The sequence below is a fragment of the Aotus nancymaae genome, unplaced genomic scaffold, assembly GCF_030222135.1.
Source record: "Aotus nancymaae isolate 86718 unplaced genomic scaffold, 86718_ANA_hifiasm-v0.15.2.pri h1tg000040l, whole genome shotgun sequence".
Classification (NCBI taxonomy): domain Eukaryota; kingdom Metazoa; phylum Chordata; class Mammalia; order Primates; family Aotidae; genus Aotus; species Aotus nancymaae.
In genome coordinates, this window is record NW_026988454.1 from 119,895,884 (window position 1) to 119,914,646 (window position 18,763).

The window sequence follows — 18,763 nt, forward strand, 5'->3', positions numbered from 1 at the left end:
GACACCCAGGCTGGAGTGCAATGGCGTGATCTCGGTTCACTGCAACCTCTGCCTCCTGGGTTCAAGCAATTCTCCTGCCTCAGCCTCCTGAGTAGCTGGAGACGTAGTAGCTGGAGTAGTATAAGACGGTGTTTCATCATGTTGGTCAGGCTGGTCTTGAACTCTCGACCTCAGGTGATCCACCCGACTTGGCCTCCAAAGTGCTTGGATTATAGGCATGAGCCACCACTCCCGGCCTAATTTTTGTATTTTTAGTACAGAGAGTTTCACCATGTTGGCCAGGCTGATCTTGAACTCCTGATCTCAGGTGATCTGGCTACCTTGGCTTTCCAAAGTGCTAGGATTACAGCAGTCGGCCACCTCGCCCAGCCAACCCTCCCAATTATTGAGCATGAATATCTGCTAGGCACCGTGCTGATGACTTTTGCATTTCTCTCATTCAGCCTCACATCAGCCTGCCCAGCAGGAACCACTGTTCATGTGTACAAAGATAAAGAGACAGCTCAGACAGACCTAGTAAGACTCCCAGGATCCCACAGTTAAACGATGGAGCCAGAACTGGAACCCAAGTTCAGCGGGGCTCTAAATCCATAGCCTTGACTGTACAAGGTTCTGCTGCCCCTCCCGGCCGGGAGCTGTCCGACTGCTGGGTGTTTCTGGCCAGGGCAGAACCTCAGCCATGGTCTCCTCACAGCCCAGGCAGCCTCAGCCACAACTCTGCTGCCCTCAGGCCCATGACAGAACCAGGTTCTCCTAAGGGAGAACGGGCAGGAGGGGAGCCGCCTGTATCCAGGTTGAAACCTGGGGTGAAGTCTCCTGCTTGACACCAGGAATTGTTTTTGGAACAGGTTTTTGGATGTTAGATGGTATTAATATTTATGTCAACTCAAATCCTTCAGGGAGTGTAAATGAAAGCAAATCTCTACCTTCATTTCCCATCCTCCTATGAGGTAGAAATTGTTAGCGAGAAAAATCTAAAGGAATCCTATGCATAATCTTGTCATAAATAGGATTCCATTTGGAGGGAAATTGGGATCGTTTTAAAGATAGGTTTGGGTCAATGGAGGCAGCCTTGGATTTACCCCTGTTTTATCACTGCATTATTTGCATGTGAGTTTGTCAGAGCTTCAGTATCTTTTTTTTTTTTTTTTTGAGACGAAGTCTTGCTGTGTCACTGGGCTGGAGTGCAGTGGTGCGATCTCAACTCACTGCAACTCCGCCTTCCAGGCTCAAGTGATTCTCTTGCCTCAGCCTCCCAAGTAGCTGGGATTATAGGCATGCTCCATCATGCCCAGTTAATTTTTGTATTTTTTTTTTTTAGTAGAGACAGGATTTCACCATGTTGGCCAGGATGGTCTTGATCCTCATGATCCGCCCACCTCAGCCTCCCAAAGTACTGGGATTACAGGTGTGAGCCACCGAGCCCAGCCTAGTTTGTATCTTGACAGGACTGTGGTCCATCTGGGGCTCAGGCCCTGCTCCTGGGGTCTCACAAGGCTTCCTGGCTGCTGGAATTGCCCTGGGGCTCTCCTGAAGTGCTCTCTTTCTTTGGAAGCTTCTGGGTCCGGGGTATCTCCCTTCCTTTTCCAGCTTTCTGAATCCCACCTGGATGTTCCAATGCTGCCTCTCTGGTCTGTGCATGTGGCAAGCATAAAACCTCTGAGATCCCTAAGGAACTTTCCAGAAAAAAGGCAGACATTGAGGGAGTTTGCAAGTTTCAGAGTGGATGAGACACAGGGCCAGGCCCCTCTTTCTCATTGCAGTCTTGTTCCAAGAGCAAATCATCCAGCCTCCTCTCCAAGCACCCCCTTCACTTCCTCCTCACCCATCCTTCCTCAAGGGACACCAGGATGTCCCTATCCCTCCTTTACCTCCTCAAGTGAGGAGGGAGCTGCTTCTCAGGAAGGCCCCAGCATCCCTGACCTGTGATCTGAGCAAAGTTCAGCACTTCCATAGGAAACTCCCCAAGGTTGAGCACTGTTGTCTTTCTGTTTTAGTTTTCAGCCTTGTCCTTGAGGCTGGGAAGGTCCCAGCCCTGACCTTGAATGCTTTGAGGGTCTAGCTGATGGAAATGGACACATGACCTCACCTCATGCTGTGTCTCCACCCAGCAGGAGCTGGGCCAGGTCTGAGGGGCCCCGAGAGTTGGCCTGGTTCCAGCCACACCTCCTTTTCTTATTTTCATAAGAAATTTCCTATCTCAATTCTGTAGGTCAGAACTCTGACACAGGTCTCTGTGGGTTCAATGAAGGTGTGGGCAAGACTTGGTTCCTCTCTGGAGGCTCCAGGGGAGTCTGTTTCCTTGCCTGTTCCACCTGCTAGAGGCAGCCTACAGTCCTCGGCCAGCAGCCTCCTTCCATCTTCAAAGCTGGCCGAGGAGGGCAAGCCCCTCTCACAGCGCATCTCTCCGCCTCTGCCTCCATATCACCTTTCCCTCTGTGACTCCTAGCCACTCCTCTTCGGACTGGGACATTAAATCAGATTTTCCAGAGGTGCCCCAGTGGGGAGAAGAGCCACCTAGGCCTTCCAACCCAGTCTCAACCACAGCTACTACCCTTCTACGTGTTTTTCTTGTTTTTGTTTGTTGGTTTGTTTTGTTTTGTTTTTTTAAGACAGAGCTTTGCTCTTGTTGCCCAGGCTGGAGCGCAGTGGCGCGATCTTGGCTCACCACAACCTCTGCCTCCCGGGTTCAAGCAATTCTCCTGCCTCAGCCTCCCGAGTAGCTGGGATTACAGGCATGTACCACCATGCCCAGCAAATTTTGTATTTTTAGTAGAGACAGGGTTTCTCCATGTTGGTCACATTGGTCTCAAACTCCCGACCTTAGGTGATCCACCTGCCTCGGCCTCCCAAAGTGCTGGGATTACAGGCATGACCCACTGTGCCTGGCCTCCTTCTATATGTTTTACAGAGAACAATTATATTCTTAGAAAGGGTTTGTCTGCTTAAAACAACCATAAAGCAACCAAAACAACAGCGCCTCAGACTTGGGACTGAGTCATGGGATCTGTGAGGCGGTTTAGGGAGACTCTGGCTTCAACACTTACTGTGAGGCTTTGGGCAAGTTATTTGACCTTGTGCCTCAGTTTCCTCAAATGTAAAACAGGGCTAATGACAGTACCAATTTGCATGGGGCATGGCGGCTCATGCCTGTAATCCCAGCACTCTGAGAGGCCCAGGCAGGCAGATGACCCATGATCAGGAGTTCAAGACCATCCTGGCCAACGTGGTGAAATCCCGTCTCTACTAAAAATACAAAAATTAGCCAGCCGTGGTGGCAGGCGCCTGTAATCCCAGCTACCTGGGAGACTGAGGCAGGAGAATCGCTTGAATCCGGGAGGCGGAGGTTGCAATGAACCGAGATTGTGCCACTGTAACTCCAGCCTAAGTGACAAAGCAAGACTCCATCTCAAAAAAAAAAAAGATTAAAAAAAAAGGTAAGGCTGGGCGCGGTGGCTCATGCTTGTAATCCCACCAGCACTTTGGGAGGCCGAGGTGGGCGGATCACCTGAGGTCAAAAAAAGAAAAAAAAGGTGCTCACTAAGTTTTACCTTTTACTATTATTACTATTCCAGTTATCATCCTTGCCAGGTTGCTCAGATATAGCACTTCTAAGGCTCCTGGATATCCAATAAGAGTAGCCATTAATATGACAATAACTCAGCTGTAGGAAGGAGGCTCCCTAGATCCCAACATCGGTGCAGAGATGAAATGAAATGATTAGAGCCTCGCCTGTGCAATCCCCACCCCACGTCCAGTCCTGTTAAGGGCCCAGGCAGCCACATCACGTCAGGTCTGGGGCCTTGGCATCCACACAGCACTCTGTAGGGAATGTCCCAGGAGATCCTCGCATCCACACGCAGACTCTTGGAAGTGAGGGAATCGGGGGCTTTAGCGGCGGCTGTTGAGTGTGAGCTACTTTTGTTGTTTCCCATTGGGCCAGATCTTACAGCTCCGCTTCCTGGTGCCCCGTCTGATCTTGGTCTGCAGCCTCAGGCATGGAGCCTGGCAACCGAGACTGGGAAATCATGTTTGCCCAGAGTGCACGGGGCAGGGCAGTGCTGGGAACTGAAGTTTCCACGGACGTGCGGAGCACACAGAGAACCGACGTTCAGGCCCCTCTTGAGAGGTGGAGAAGCTTGAGTGTCCCAGCCAGCTTCCTGCCTTGGGAGGGCAGCACACCGAGGACGCCACCTCCAGCTGCTGGGGCACTCCCAGGAGTCTCCCTGTCACATCTAAAGCCCAGATGCTCACATGGGGCACTGTGGCTATCGGTGTAGAAATTTGCGATGGATGTAGTCTGATCCCAGGATCTTCCTGACAAGCCCAGTCTCTTTTGAATAAATCATTTGGCTTTCTTGAAATTTTCTCTGGAAGTCATGTACAAGGAGAAATGTAATCATGATTAGCTCAATGTCCCAGTTAGTAGACTTCTGGCTAACTGGGATTCTGACTTTTCTTCTCGCCTCCCTGGCTATCAAGCAAAGTCCTCCACACCCTGTTAAATAGAGGAAAGCTCTCCCTGCTCATGAGCCACATAGCAGATGGTCCACGGCGATCCCTACCAGGGGAGTGTGAATTTCTTGTCAATGTGTATCAAGGCTCATGAGAGAGTTGAGAAAGGGATGTGACGTGATGTGAGTGGCCCCTCAAGCCCTCCCACTACCAGAGAGCAGCATGGAGAACAGGCCCAGTAACTGGAGGAAGAGGAAGGTCCTTCATATCATCCTCCTACAGGGGGAAGCAACCATGTTTGCTGAGCACTTACTATGCACTGGCCACACTCACTCCCTCACAACACTGCTATACGGCGGCGCTATCATCACTCCCACTGTACAGAAGGAAAAACTGAGGCCCAGAGAGGTAAAGCCACATGGGCAGCCAGTGGCAGAGCAGGTCACACTGACCCTACTGTCCCGTTTTTCTGCTCTGCCCTCAAGGGCGCTTTAAAGAAAGCCATGCACACAACCATCTGTGGTTTGGTGGTCAGGGAAGTCTTGAGTTAAGGAGTCCAGATGATGGGGTATTGGCCAGTGGGGGCTGCAGGTGGCCTCATCTGCTCTGTTTGTTTCAGATTAGAAATTCAAACACTTGAGGGGAAAGCTGGCTTGCTTTCCTCCCTCTCTCAGAGATAAGCTTTGGCTGGGCCCTTGTCTGGCCTCTCTGGTCCTTCCTTAGGACCACTGCTGTCGGGGAGAAGGCTCAGGACCGGTGAAGGGTGCTGGTTGTGGACTGGGAGAAAGATGGCTGCCAGGGGCCGAAAGCCCCAGGAATACCACGCCCCTCTCCCGGTGTCACCTCAGTTGGCCCTATTTGCAAACATCTCATCTGTCGGATCTGATTATGTTAGAGATGTTAGAGGCACTTAGCTGAGTCTAACACCGGGGAACGTGCAGGCCCTGGCTTTCCTTTCTGGGAGCTGAAGAGCAGATTAAACTCGGGTGGCTGGATGCCTTGGATCTCCAGCTTACAGTGTCCCCTCACTTGTGTTCCCTAGATGGCATCTATTATGGAGACAATCGGTTTAACACAGTGAGCGAGTCAGGAACAGCCACGCTGAAAGCTCGGCCAAGAGTCCGGCCGCTGCTGACCTTCCTTCCGCTGGTGAGTAAGGTTCTGCTCTGAGGTTGGAGGGTCTGCTCTGGGCAGGGACACAGGCCTGCCCCAGCCCGAGTGGACATCAGCCACACCCTCCATCTCCCCTTCCTGATGTTGACCCGGGGGCCAGGGGTGGGGCACTACTGGAAGGAGGCGAGGCCAAGGCTCACAGCAGGGAGTCTGGGATTAGGGATGCCAGTTCTTTCGGAGCCAAGCCCAAGGAGAAGTAATGGAGAACTTGTGTGCAGGGGTGATACAGCAGTGGGTACCCCCAGCTAAGCAGGGTTCATTTTCCACAGTCACTGATGACAGTCTGCTTCGTGCCAGGCCCTGCATTAGGTGCCGGATACAGAGATGACTGGGCCAGCATTGCTGTTCTCAAGGAGCTCCCTGTCCACTGCAGGAAACAAATGTATTTTGCTTAACCCAGTATATTCAAAACAGCGTCATTGCAACATTTAATCAATATACAAAATACTAATAGGCTACTTTACATTCTTATTCTTTTCTTTTTTTGAGATGGAATTTTGCTCTTGTTGCCCAGGCTGGAGTATGGTGGTGCAGTCTCAGCTCACCTCAACCTCTGCCTCCCAGGTTCAAGCAATCCTCCTGCCTCAGCCTTCGGAGTAGCTGGGATTTACAGGCATGCGCTGCCACCACACCTGGCTAATTTTTGTATTTTTAGTAGAGATGGGGTTTCTCCATGTTGGTCAGGCTGGTCTTGAATTCCCGACCTCAGGTGATCCGCCCGCCTCAGCCTCCCACAGTGCTGGGATTACAGGCGTGAGCCACTGCATTCAGCTAACACTCTTTTTTATTCATACTAAGTCTTAAAAATCTGGTGTACTACCCATACAGCACATCCCATTTCTGACTGAGACATTTTAAGTGTTTAATGGCTGTTTGCGGCCAGTGGCTACTGTACAGACAGCCCAGGTCTACAGTTTAAACAACCAGGTTCCTAGCTCTGAGGCTTGCTCCTGTCTGTTGGACCTGGGTTGTGGGTGGCACAATGCTGTCACTGGGGTCATGGCATCCTCTTGCCTGGTCTGAGCTCTCATGGCCCTGTTAGATTTCATGGTACCCCCACATTGGTCCTGGGTCCCTATACCTCCTGCCTAGCACTGCCTGACACAACTACCTTCCTCTCTCCATCACCATTTTTTTTCTTTTTGCTATGTCCAAGCTCAACAATTGGACCTCAAGATTCTTCTTTTTTTTTTTTTTTTTTTTTTTTTGAGACAGAGTCCTGCTCTGTTGCCGAGGCTGGAGTGCAGTGGCATGATCTTGGCTCACTGAAACCTCTGTCTCCTGGGTTCAAGCAATTCTCTTGCTTCAGCCTCCCAAGTAGCTGGGACTACAGGTGCCCACCACCACGCCTGGCTAATTTTTGTATTTTTAGTATAGACGGGTTTCATATTGGCCAGGCTGGTCTCAAACTCCTGACCTTGTGATCCGCCTGCCTCAGCCTCCCAAAGTGCTGGGATTACAGGTGTGAGCCACCGCGCCTGGCCCAGACCTCAAGATTCTAGATGGGACAGAGGCAGTCTTACATTCTCCTAGCTGCATCTCTAAGGCCTCTCTGTGGAGGACTGAGCACACAGATCTCTGGGAACACAACTTTAAATAATTTATTTTCTGCTTATAAAAGCAATTCATGGACATTACAGATAAATACAGAAAGTGCAGCACCACCACCACCAAGGTATAAATCAAATAAGTCAGCTTTGAATCCTCGCACTTTGGGAGATCCGAGGCGGGAGGATCACTTGAGGTCAAGAGCTCAAGACTAGCCTGGGCAATACAGTGCAAGCCCATCTCTACAAAAAATTTAAAAATTAGTCAGGTGTGGTGGTGCGTGACTGTAGTCCCTGCTACTCGGGTGGCTGAGGCAGGAGGACTGTTTGAGCTCAGGAGGCTGAGGCTGCAGTGAGCTATGATTGCACTACTGCACTTCAGCCTGGGTGACAGAGAGACCCTGTCTTAAAAACAAAGAAAAAAACAAATGAGTCAGCCCCTAACTTTGTTTCCAGAGAACGCATAAAACTCTGATAGAAGTGATTGCACCCATAAATGCAGATGAAATCAGTTTGAAATATTCTATTTTGGGAAGTTAATTAGATTCCCTCCTGTCACTTACCCACAATACACATACCCAGATTCACAGCAGTGTGAACCCAGAGTTGACACACCACTAGCGGTCGGTAAAATACTAAAACATTGATCTATAAAATGGGAATAAAAAAATAATAACAAAATACTGAAATACAGCTGGGTGTGGTGGCTCATACCTATAATCCCAGCACTTTGGGAGGTCTAGGCGGGCGGATCACAAGGTCAAGGGTTTGAGACCAGCTTGGCCAACATGGTGAAACCCCATCTCCACTAAAAATACAAAAATTAGCTGGGTGTGGTGGTGCATGCCTGTAGTCCCAGCTACTCAGGAAGCTGAAGCAGGAGAATGGCTAGAACACAGGAGGCGGAGGTTGCAATGAGCTGAGACTGAGCCACTGCACTCCAGCCTGGGCGACAGAGAAAGATTCTGTCTGGAAAAAAAAAAAAAAAAAAACCAAACCAACAAACAAAAAAACTGAAATACTTCCCTACAGAATAGAAATAGCTGTTGCCTCTGGAGTGCCTCCTGCTGTCCTGCCCCTCCCCTAGATCAGATCACCCCCAAAAGCAGCAACTGAAGAGTTAATGTGGGCCCAGCTGAGTTCATTCTGATTGGTGGGCATCCTTATCCATTCCCCCCCACCCCCACCACCTATCCGCTCTGGGTCCCTCAAAGACCGGTGCAAGGTCCTCACCTGCCAGCTGCCAGTCCTCCCTGGCTCTGGTTTGGATCTGGTCTGGGCAGAACATGACTGAGGGGCTGTACAGACCCCAGGCAGGCCTGGCCAAAGGCTTTGGGGCCCCTGGAGTGGGCTGGGCTGGCTGGCCAGGCCTGAGTTCCAGGCTTTGCTGGGGAAATCCTTCCTGGGAGCAGTTCTTTTGGGCAAGCCTCAAAACCAGTCCCAGGAAATGGGGGCTTCTCCCTAAAAACTCATGCCCCCTCAGTTGCGAGGGTGAGAGAATGGACAGATGGTGAACGAATAACGGAAAGGGGCCTCGTTTTACAGAGGCAGGAACTGAATCAGGAAGGGGAAGTTCACTGGTTCCCTCGGTGCTGGCTGATGGAGGAAGGGCAGGCGGAGCAACTTGCCGACCCCATCCAGTGGCATGGCCTGTGATGGTGGCTGGCACGTGCTGAGCGCTCACTGTGTGCCAGGCATCATCCTGTGTGGACCATACCTGTTAAGAGAGCCACCCTCTGAGCAAAGTGCTATCATTAATCCCATGTTGGCCGGGCACTGTGGCTCACTCCTGTAATCCCAGCACTTTGGAAGGCCAAGGCGGGTGGATCACCTGAGATCGGGAGTTCAAGGCCAGCCTGACCAACATAGAGAAACCCCATCTCTACTAAAAGTACAAAATTAGCCAGGTTTGGTGGTGCATACCTGTAATCCCTGCTACTTGGGAGGCTGAGGCAGGAGGATCACTTGAACCTGAGAGGTGGAGGTTGCATTGAGCCGCAATTGCACCATTGCACTCCAGCCTGGGCAACAAGAGCAAAACTCCATCTCAAAAAAAAAAAAAAAAAAAATCCCCATGTTACAGGCAGAGAAACTGAGGCATAGAGGGGGAGTAACTTTCTTAAGGTCATGCGCCTGAGTGGCAGAGCTTTGACTGGAATGCCCGCAGCCAGGCTCCAGGGTCCAAGGTCTATTCAGGCTGTTCTACTCTCCCCGCAACCCTCTACATAGAAGCTCTTTTCTTCTCCTTCCAGGACCAGGCAGCAACACCACTTCCCCCTCCCTTGCCTGCCTCTCTGAATCCTTGTCCAGCAGCGAGGGCCTGCCAGGAATCAGGCCTCTTGCCTCTTTTGGCTCATAGATGCTTTTTTGTTTTTTGAGATGGAGTCTTGCTCTGTCACCCAGGCTGGAGTGCAGTGGCGCCATCTCAGCTCACTGCAGCCTCTGGCTCTTCAAATGATTCTCCTGCCTCAGCCTCCCTAGTAGCTGGGACTACCGGCGCGTGCCACCACGCCCGGCTAATTTTTTGTATTTTTAGTAGAGACGGGGTTTCACCACGTTAGCCAGGATGGTCTCCATCTCCTGACCTCGTGAGCCACCGTGCCCGGCATTCATACATGCTTTTGATGCCAAGATGAGGCTGTGAGCCACAGGCACCTAGTTTTGCTTATAATTTCAACAAGGGACTGAAGCCCACCCTTGATGTCCCTTTAGATTAGGAACCCTTGGCCCAGTGGCTTGCCTCACAGGGACTGTTCTGTGCTCCTCATCAGGACACAAGAGAGGGCAGCTTCCACACAGTTTGTCACCTGCTCCCGGGTGGAGGGGAATCCAGCCGGCAGCTCAATTCTCTCCTGTCTGACCTCCTGACTCCTTTCCCATAGGCCCTGGCTAGGTCCTTTGCTTTCAGCAGGGACAGGAGGCCGGGAGGATGGGGAGAAGAGGGAGGGCCAGCTCTGTGTGTGTGGGTGTGGGCTCACACATGCACACGCACACACCCCTCCCCCAGCCCAGCCAACTCAGGGTGGCTGGGAAGCTGGGCTGGTGCCTAGCCCTGCCTGACACTGTCCTAGCCGGCTGGACCTCTACCCCTCCCTGTCCTCCCTTCCCACATTCAGAGGCACCTCCCAGGCCAGGCTGCCCAGTGGGTAGGGGAGGTGCAAGGTAGCAGTGCCCAAGAAGTCAGGTGACTGGCCCCTGGGGCCTTTGAGCTCTCTCCACGCCTGGGCCAACCTCTGAGCATACCCTCCCCATCAGTGCCCTACAGGAGCCTGCCCAGGGACAGGGTTAGAGAGGAGGGGACAGGCGATTCTGCCCCCTCCCCTGGAGCTCCCCGGCTCTGTGCTGAGGTTGCTGGGGATTACGAAGTGTTTCTCAGGCATCCGGCAGCCAAAGTCCAGCTTGGAAAACGACCTCGGGATCCCTCAGTGGCTGGGATAGGACCAGGGGCTGATCTTCCAGCAGCTGACCCCAGTCCCAGCTCTGCGGCTGGGATGCAGCATGGCTGCAGGCCAGCCCCTTCCTCTCTCTGGGCCTCTGGCTCCTCACCTGACAGCGTGCGTCACACTGCATGGTCTTCAAGGGTCTCCCCAGCTGTGACTTTCCGTGTTAAAATGACTTCCTAATGGAAAGGCAGACGGTATGGTCAGCTCCCTGGAGGGCCCCCAGAGAAGCCAGGCCCTGATGACACATGGACCCCTCCTTGAGCTCTGCTTCCGCCTCTGGAAAGGGAGTTTTTCCAGCTACCGGGGCAACCCCACTTTCCTGCTTGGGAAGCCCTGAGGAGTTGGATTTGCGCCACCAAACTTCAGAGCGGGGAGGACTATAGCTGTTGTCAAGATGAGAACACTGAGGCTTGGGGAGGGGAGGGCCTCGATGGAAGCAGGAACAGGAGCCTGGCCTCCTCCCCAGGCTGGCCCTGTGTACACCACTGGAGGCCTGGCTGAGTGAGGGATGATCCTTTGTCCCTCCTTCTCAGGGGAGACTGGGCCCACAGAGCAAGCCGGAGCCTGTCCCTCTGTTGCTGCTTCTTTTTTTCTTTTTCTTTCTTTTTTTTTTTTGAGACGGAGTTTTGCTCTTGTTACCCAGGCTGGAGTGCAATGGCGCGATCTCGGCTCACTGCAGCCTCCGCCTCCTGGGTTCAAGCAATTCTCCTGCCTCAGCCTCCCAAGTAGCTGGGACTACAGGCGTGCGCCACCACGCCCAGCTAATTTTTGTATTTTTAGTAGAGACGGGGTTTCACCATGTTGACCAGGATGGTCTCGATCTCTTGACCTCGTGATCCACCCGTCTTGGCCTCCCAAAGTGCTGGGATTATAGGTGTGAGCCACCGCGCCCGGCCTGCTTCTTTTTTTCTTTTTGGAGTCGGAGTCTCGCTCTGTTACCCAGGCTGGAGTGATTTCTTGCTCTGTCACCCAGTGGTGTGATTTCGGCTCACTGCAACCTCCGCCTCCCAGGTTCAAGTGATTCTCCTGCCTCAGCCTCCCGAATAGCTGGGATTACGCACGTGCCACCACGCCTGGCTAATTTTTTGTATTTTTAGTAGAGAGGGGTTTCACCATGTTAGCCAGGATGGTCTCGATTTCCTGACCTTGTGATCTGCCCAAAGTGTTGAGGTTACAGGCGTAAGCCACCGCACCCGGCCTGTCCCTCTGCCTCTGAGAGCTGGCTCCACAGAACAGCGGCTGGTAGCTGGGTTGTGTTTCCTGGGGCTCTCTCCCCAGTCTGGATCAAACCATCTCCAGGATAATGCATATGAGGAATTAAAAATTAAATGCCAAAGTGGCAAATACTGGAAAACTGGCCCAACAGGTCCCCAGGGGTGCCCTGGGCGGTGAGAGCTGCCTGGGTTACCCCACCCTTTGAGTCAGACAGGCCTGTTTCTGCCAGAGGAGGCATCCCAGGCTCAGGCAGGAGGCCTTGCCCGCCCTGCACCCCTCCCTTAGTCCTTGCCACTGGAGAGGCAGCTGGAGTCGGCCCCATCTCTCCTTTCCACCCAACCCCCTGCTGCAGCTTTTCTCTAAACTCAAGACCCAGGCACCTTTTTGGGCTGGAATCTGAGCTCCGTAGGGTGAACCAGGCAAGGCAGCCATGGCTGGCTTTTGGCTGGTTTGTGGTGGGTGGTGTTAGGCCGAAGGGTTGTGGGGTGTGGGGTGTCAGGCCTGCCACGAGACTACAAATGGATCTTCGTACCCTCTTTTTCTTTTTATAAAGACGGGGTTTCACTGTGTTGGTCAGGCTGGTCTCGAACTCTTGACCTTGTGATCCACTCACCTAGGCCTCTCAAAGTGCTGGGATTACAGATGTGAGTCACCGCGCCCAGCCTGCACCTTCTTTTCTACCCACTTGGCTCCTTCCCTCTCAGTAAGGACCTCAGCCTGAACCTCCAGAGCTCCATCCACACCTTCATTCTGCCCCATAAATAGCAGCCTCTTTGTCCCCATCGACTCATGGAAGTGTGTGTGCCCCCTCAGCAGGACTGGCCAGGGAAGAAGTCCTTGAAGTGGGCCCAGGGCCTCTTGAGGCAGGGATTAGACAGAGGGGGTGTGCCCTCCGAGGGCATGTCCCCTTGACCCTACTGATTTCTTGCCCCAGAGAGAGGGTAAACCAGGGTCCTCTGTGGTACCTGGTCAAGCGCAGAAGCCATGGTAGCCTGGGCCTAAGGGTGGTTCTCAGATGGTGGAAAGGTCCAGAGGAAGACGGCTCATGGGTGGACACTCTTTTCTGGCCCCCAGGAGGGGCCTGAGCTGTGGCAGAGTGTGGAGCTGTGTTGAGGAAACAGTCCATCTGTATAAATTGCTCACTGGCTCCCAACTTCACAGCTGCTCTGTGGGATACACACGGCCCTTCTCAACGCTCGATCCTCCACCACCGCCACCAAGCCAGCACCCCGACACTATACCCGTAAGCCAGGAAAACAACTGGCTGTCTTCATCTAGTTGGGTAGGTTGGTTGCCTGGAAGGGTTTCCGTGTGGTTCTCGCTCTGGGGCAGGGGATCCCAGCTTCCTTTTCCCCCTCAGCCTGTAGAGGTGCCCCAACCATGCCTGCCTCTAACTCGGGCTCAGGTCATCTCCCTCACCCTCTGCAACTCCTCACTCCACCCCACAGGGCCGGTGCCCCAGGCCAGGCTCCAGGAGGAGTCTGGTGAGGAAGTTTGCATTCCACAATGTGTAGCTAAGACTCCGAGCTGGCCACCACCCAAGGTAACCATGCATTGCCCACTGGCCCATCCCCTGGTGACCCACCCTTGAGACTTGGCTGAGCTCTGAGGAATCCCAGACATGAGGATGTGTGTGTTCCAGGCATGGGGAGGCCAGTGGGGTGGACTGGGGCCAACAGTGGGTGAGCCCTGCCCTCCTGAACTCTCAGGAGTGCAACAGGTGAGCAGCGGGCTCTAGCCACCAAAAACTTCAAAGGGAAACTGGCTTCATCCTTGAATAGTGTTTTCTTCCCTCCCTTTCTTCCTCCTTCTCAACTCTGAAATGTTAGCGGTCAAGAGGGCAGTGGGGGATTCCTGGTGACTGGTCCCCAACGACGGGGAAGCACCCATTTGCTCAGGTGCAACCAGACAGACACAGCCTGGAGGCTGTGCCCGGAGCAGTGGCCCATGTCCTTGATTAGCACCCAGGGGAAAGAACCTTTCTTAAGCACTACTCTGCAAGACCTCTTTAGGTGTGCAGTGGCCTCTGCTATCACAGCAAACCTAAGGGAGGTGGGATTATTCCCATTTTACAGACGAGAAAACTGAACCTCAGAAGGCAAGAAAGGGACACGATTCTTGAGCACCATCTGTATGTCAGATACTATCTCTGGATGCTTTTAGACAAGCTAGTTAAGATTGCAAATCTGGTCTGCCTGACTCCCAAGTTGATGTTTTTTCCACTCGATCACAATGACTTAAAAAAAAACCCTATTATTGTATTGGGTACTTTTTTTACTTGTAAAGGAAACAAAAGTTCATTGTTAAGAACCACGCAACATGGACAAGTATAAGGAAGGAAATAAATATTAATATTCTTGGAATGGTACTTCCCTCCACCCATGCTTCCTCCCAAATAATCTTTGCTGGGAACTTTCCAATAAACTAGGCTGTAATGATTTTTTATTTGAGACAGAGTTTCACTCTTGTTGCCTAGGCTGGAGTACAATGGTGCAATCTCAGCCCACCGCAACCTCTGCTTCCCGGGTTCAAGGAATTCTCCTGCCTCAGCCTCCTGAGTGGCTGGGATTACAGGCATGCATCACCACGCCCAGCTAATTTTGTAGTTTTAGTACAGATGGGGTTTCTCCATGCTGGTCAGTCTGGTCTTGAACTCCCCACCTCAGGTGATCCACCCGCCTCAGCCTCTCAAACTGCTGGGATTACAGGCGTGAGCCACCGTACCTGGCTACCATGATTTTTTTTTTTTTTTTTTTTTTTTTGAGACTGAGTCTCACTCTGTTGCCCGGGCTGGAGTATAGCGGTGCGATCTGAGCTCACTTCAACCTCTGCCTCCCAGGTTCAAGTGATTCTTCTGCCTCAGCCTTCCGAGTAGCTGGGACTACAGGTGTGTACCACCCCGCCAGGCTAAGTTTTGTATTTTTAGTGGAGGCGGGGTTTCACCATATTGGCCAGGCTGGTCTCAAACTCCTGACCTTGTGATCCACCTACCTTGGCCTCCTAAAGTGCTGGGGTTACAGGCGTGAGCCAGCGTGCCCCTCTTTGTGATGGTTTTAAAAAGCTGCTTTGACTGGCTGAGGTGGTTCACATCTATAATCTCAGTACTTTGGGAGGGTGAGGAGGATTACTTGAGCTTTGGAGTTCGAGACCAGCCTGGCCAACACAGTGAGACCCTGTCCCTACAAAAATTATAAAAACAAGCTGGGCAGGTTGGGCACAGTGGCTCACACCTGTAATCTCAGCACTTGGGAGGCCAAGGTGGGTGGATCACTGGAGGCCGGGAGTTCGAGACCAGCCTGACCAACATAGCAAAACACCATTCGTATTAAAAATACAAAAAAAATAGCCAGGTGTGGTGGTGCACACCTGTGGTCCCAGCTACTTGGAAGGCTGAGGCAGAAAAATCACATGAACCCGGGAGGCAGTTTGCAGTGAGCTGAAATTGCACCACTGCACTCCAGCCTGGGCAACAGAGTGAGACTATCAAAAAATCAAAAAGAAAGAAAGGGAAGGAAGGGAAAGGAGGGAGGGAGGGAAGAAGGAAGGAAAGAAGGAAGGAAGGAAAGAAGGAGAGAGGGAGGGAGGGAGGAAGGAAGGGAGGGAGGGAAGGCATGGTGGAAGGAAGGAAAGCAGGGCATGGTGGCTTGCACCTATAGTCCCAGCATGTCGGAGGCCAGGAATTTCTGGCCAGGAATTTTTTTTTTTTTTTTTTTTTTTTTGAGACAGAGTCTTACTCTTTTGCCTGGGCTGAAGTGAAGTGGCGTGATCTCGGCTCACTGCAGGCTCTGCCCCTCCGGGTTCAAGCGATTCTCCTGCTTCAGCCTCCTGAGTAGCTGGGATTACAGGTGCCTGCCATAATGCCTGGCTAATTTTTGTATTTTCAGTAGAGACCAGGTTTCACCATGTTGGCCAGGCTGGTCTCCAACTCCTGACCTCAGGTGATCCACCTGCCACAGCTTCCCAAAGTGCTACGATTACAGGAGTGAGCCACTGCAGCTGGCTAGGAATTCTCTTGAACCCAGGAATTTTTTTTTTTTTTTTTTTTGAGACAGGGTCTTGCTCTGTCACCCAGGCTGGAATGCAGTGGTGTGATCTTGGCTCACTGAAAGCTCCGCCTGCCGGGTTCAAGTGATTTTCGTGCCTCAGCCTCCTGTGTAGCTGGGAGAATAGGTGTGTGCCACTATGCCTGGCTAATTTGAGAGAGATAGGGTTTCACCATGTTGGCCAGGCTGATCTCAAACTCCTGACCTAAGGTGATCCACCTGCCTTGGCTTTGAAAAGTGTTGGGATTACAGGAGCTCAGGAACTTGAGGCTGCGGTGAGCTATGATTGTGCCACTGCATTCCAGCTTGGGCAACAGTGAGACCCTATCTCAAAAAAAAAAAAAAAAAAAAAAATTAAAGGGCTGCTTCAACTGAACTGAGTGGCTGGCTTGTACACCTCTGTGAAGTGAGTAAGGTGACCGATGGTCTTAGCTTCTGGGTGTTGTCTGGGTGTGAGGACCAGGAAGTGCTGAGGCCCAGTTTCATGGAGTTACCACGCTGGCAGAGCCAGGGCTGGACTCTGCCCCAGGCAGCCACAGTGCAGGGAGTGGCCGTGGCCAGCTGCCCAGGCTGCCCCCAAGAGGGAGGTGCCGCAGGCCGGCCTACCAGGCGCACGCTCAGTTGCTCATTTGCGTGTTCTTTGCTTCACTGCACACAGGTTGGTCTGCCCCTCTCAATGTGGGCTGCCACACTCAGAGGGACACGCATTCCACTCCCCTGAGTATGTCTGAGGCACAAGGCAACCCCCGCCAGCAGCACCCTGGGCTCCTGGGTCTGTCATTTTCCCGGTGCCAAGGGTGGAGCAGTGTAAAGTTGTGAGACAGCAGGCCCCCCGCTGACTGCAGCAGTCAGAGCTCTGTGTCTGAGGCCAGCAGTGACCTCCATCGCAGCCCCTTCTGCCTGGTCTGGGGCTCCTGGAAAAGAACTTTGAGAACTTTCCCTCCCAGTTCCCCCGTCTCTATCCTGATGCCCCTTTGGTGTCTCTGGAGTCAGAGGACCAACTGGAGGCAATACAGCGGTCTGTCCCGACACCCTGTCATCGAGGGGTGACCATGAGTGTCCAGGTCACTGCCCACATGATGTAGGTGAGCTGACTCAGAAGGGACACTTTATGGGCCTGGACTCACAGAACACCGTGGTCAAAGTGATCCTTGGAGAGTATTTACAGAAGGGGCAGAAAAACTGAGACCAGAGTGAGATGTTACTTTTCTCCAAGTTAATTGATAGCGGAGCTGGAGCTGGAACACAGGTTTTATGCCACTTTGTCCCATATTCTTTTTTTTTTTTTTGAGATGGAGTTTCACTCTTGTCACCCACGCTGGAGTATAGTGGTATGATCTCAGCTCACTGCAACCTCCGCCTCTTGGATTCAAGCGATTCTCTTGCCTCAGCCCCCAAGTAGCTGGGATTAGAGGTGCCCGCTACCACGCTCAGCTAATTTTTTGTATTTTTAGTAGAGACAGGGTTTCACCATGTTGGCCAGGTTGGTCTTGAACTCCTGACCTCAGTTGATCTGCCCGCCTTGGCCTCCCAAAGTGCTGGGATTACAGGCGTCAGCCACCACTCCCAGCCCTTGTCCCATATTCTTTCTGCCACTCATTCACTCACCCAGGAATTAATTCATTCAACAAACATTTGTTGAACTGCCCGGTTGGTGTCAGGCACATAAAAAAGAATCAGCCATCACCAGGCCGTCAAGTAGGCTGGGCTGGGGAGCAGAGGCTACAGTCATCAGCAATAGACGCACAGTTGTGCTGGAGGGAAAGTATGAGAGCAAACATTGTACCGGCAAAGGAAGCAGGCTGTCAGGTCCCAATATCGGCCCTGGCACTTACTTACCCTTGAGCAATGTACTTAGCCTCTCTCTGCTTCAGTTTTCTCATCTATAAAATAAAAACAGTAACTTGTCTCTTAGGGCTACTGTGAAGACTAACAGTAAGACTAGGATGTTATATGTGAAGTACTCAGAACAGTGCCTTGCACCTAGTAGGTGCCTAATAAATGTCAGCTCTAATAATAATGCACATAGGGCCTGAGGATCACACGGGGAAGAGAATTGACTCTGGCTGGAGTTGCCAAGAACGACTTCACAGAGGAAGGGCATTTAATCTGGGGCTTAAAGGATACCTAGGAGTTTGCCAGGAAAAGAAGAGAATCCTAGGCAGAGTAAGAGCAAAAACAAGGCTGTGGAAGCCTGAGAAGATGTGGAAATGGATCGCAAGTGGGTGCAGTGATTTTTGGGGTTGGGAGAGGCAGATGTAGCTGGATCATCTAGAGGGTGCCTGTAGTCCTAGCTACTTAGGAGGCTAAGGTAGAAGAATCACCTGAACCCAGGAGTTGGAGGTTGCAGTGAGCTGAGATCGTGCCACTGCACTCCAGCCTGAGCAACATAGTGAGACTGTCTCAAAAAAAAAAAAAAAAGTGCTGAAAGAGTACCTGGTATAGAATAAGTGTGGCCTAGTAGCAGCTGTGGTTCCTACTGTTAAGACTGGGAGTTTAGCCAGGCGCCATGGCTCATGTCTGTAATTCCAGCACTTTGGCAGGCCAAAGTGGGTAGATCACTTGCGGTCAGGAGTTCAAGACCAGCCTGACCAACATGGTGAAACACTGCCTCTACCAAAAATACAAAATTAGCTGGGCATGGTGGCTCATGCCTGTAATCCCAGCTACTTGGGAGGCTGAGGCAGGAGAATCACTTGAACCAGGGAGGTGGAGGTTGTAGTGAGCGGAGATTGTGGCACTGCACTCCAGCCTGGGCAATGAGCAAAACTCCGTCTCAAAAAAACAAAAAAAAAAACAAGAAATTTAGGGCCAGGCTCAGTGGCTCATGCTCCAGCAGTTTGGGAGGCCGAGGAGGGTAGATCATGAGGTCAGGAGTTCAAGATCA

At 52.1% G+C, this 18,763-nt stretch overlaps 2 protein-coding genes across 2 annotated transcripts in view; one reads left to right on the forward strand and one right to left on the reverse strand.

Annotated features, from left to right (window-relative positions):
- CUNH6orf132 (chromosome unknown C6orf132 homolog) overlaps nucleotides 1-18,763 on the forward strand; it is a 41,796-nt gene that overhangs the window by 8,420 nt on the left and 14,613 nt on the right. The window contains exon 2 of the mRNA XM_012448655.2: nucleotides 5,498-5,604. Within this exon, the coding sequence (XP_012304078.2) occupies nucleotides 5,498-5,604 (107 nt within the window). The remainder of the gene's footprint in view (nucleotides 1-5,497; nucleotides 5,605-18,763) is intronic.
- The window catches only part of TAF8 (TATA-box binding protein associated factor 8), a 72,131-nt gene continuing 71,083 nt past the window's right edge, over nucleotides 17,716-18,763 (reverse strand). Inside the window, exon 10 of the mRNA XM_064361048.1 lies at nucleotides 17,716-17,759. Coding sequence (XP_064217118.1) covers nucleotides 17,731-17,759 — 29 coding nt within the window. The 3' untranslated portion in view covers nucleotides 17,716-17,730. The remainder of the gene's footprint in view (nucleotides 17,760-18,763) is intronic.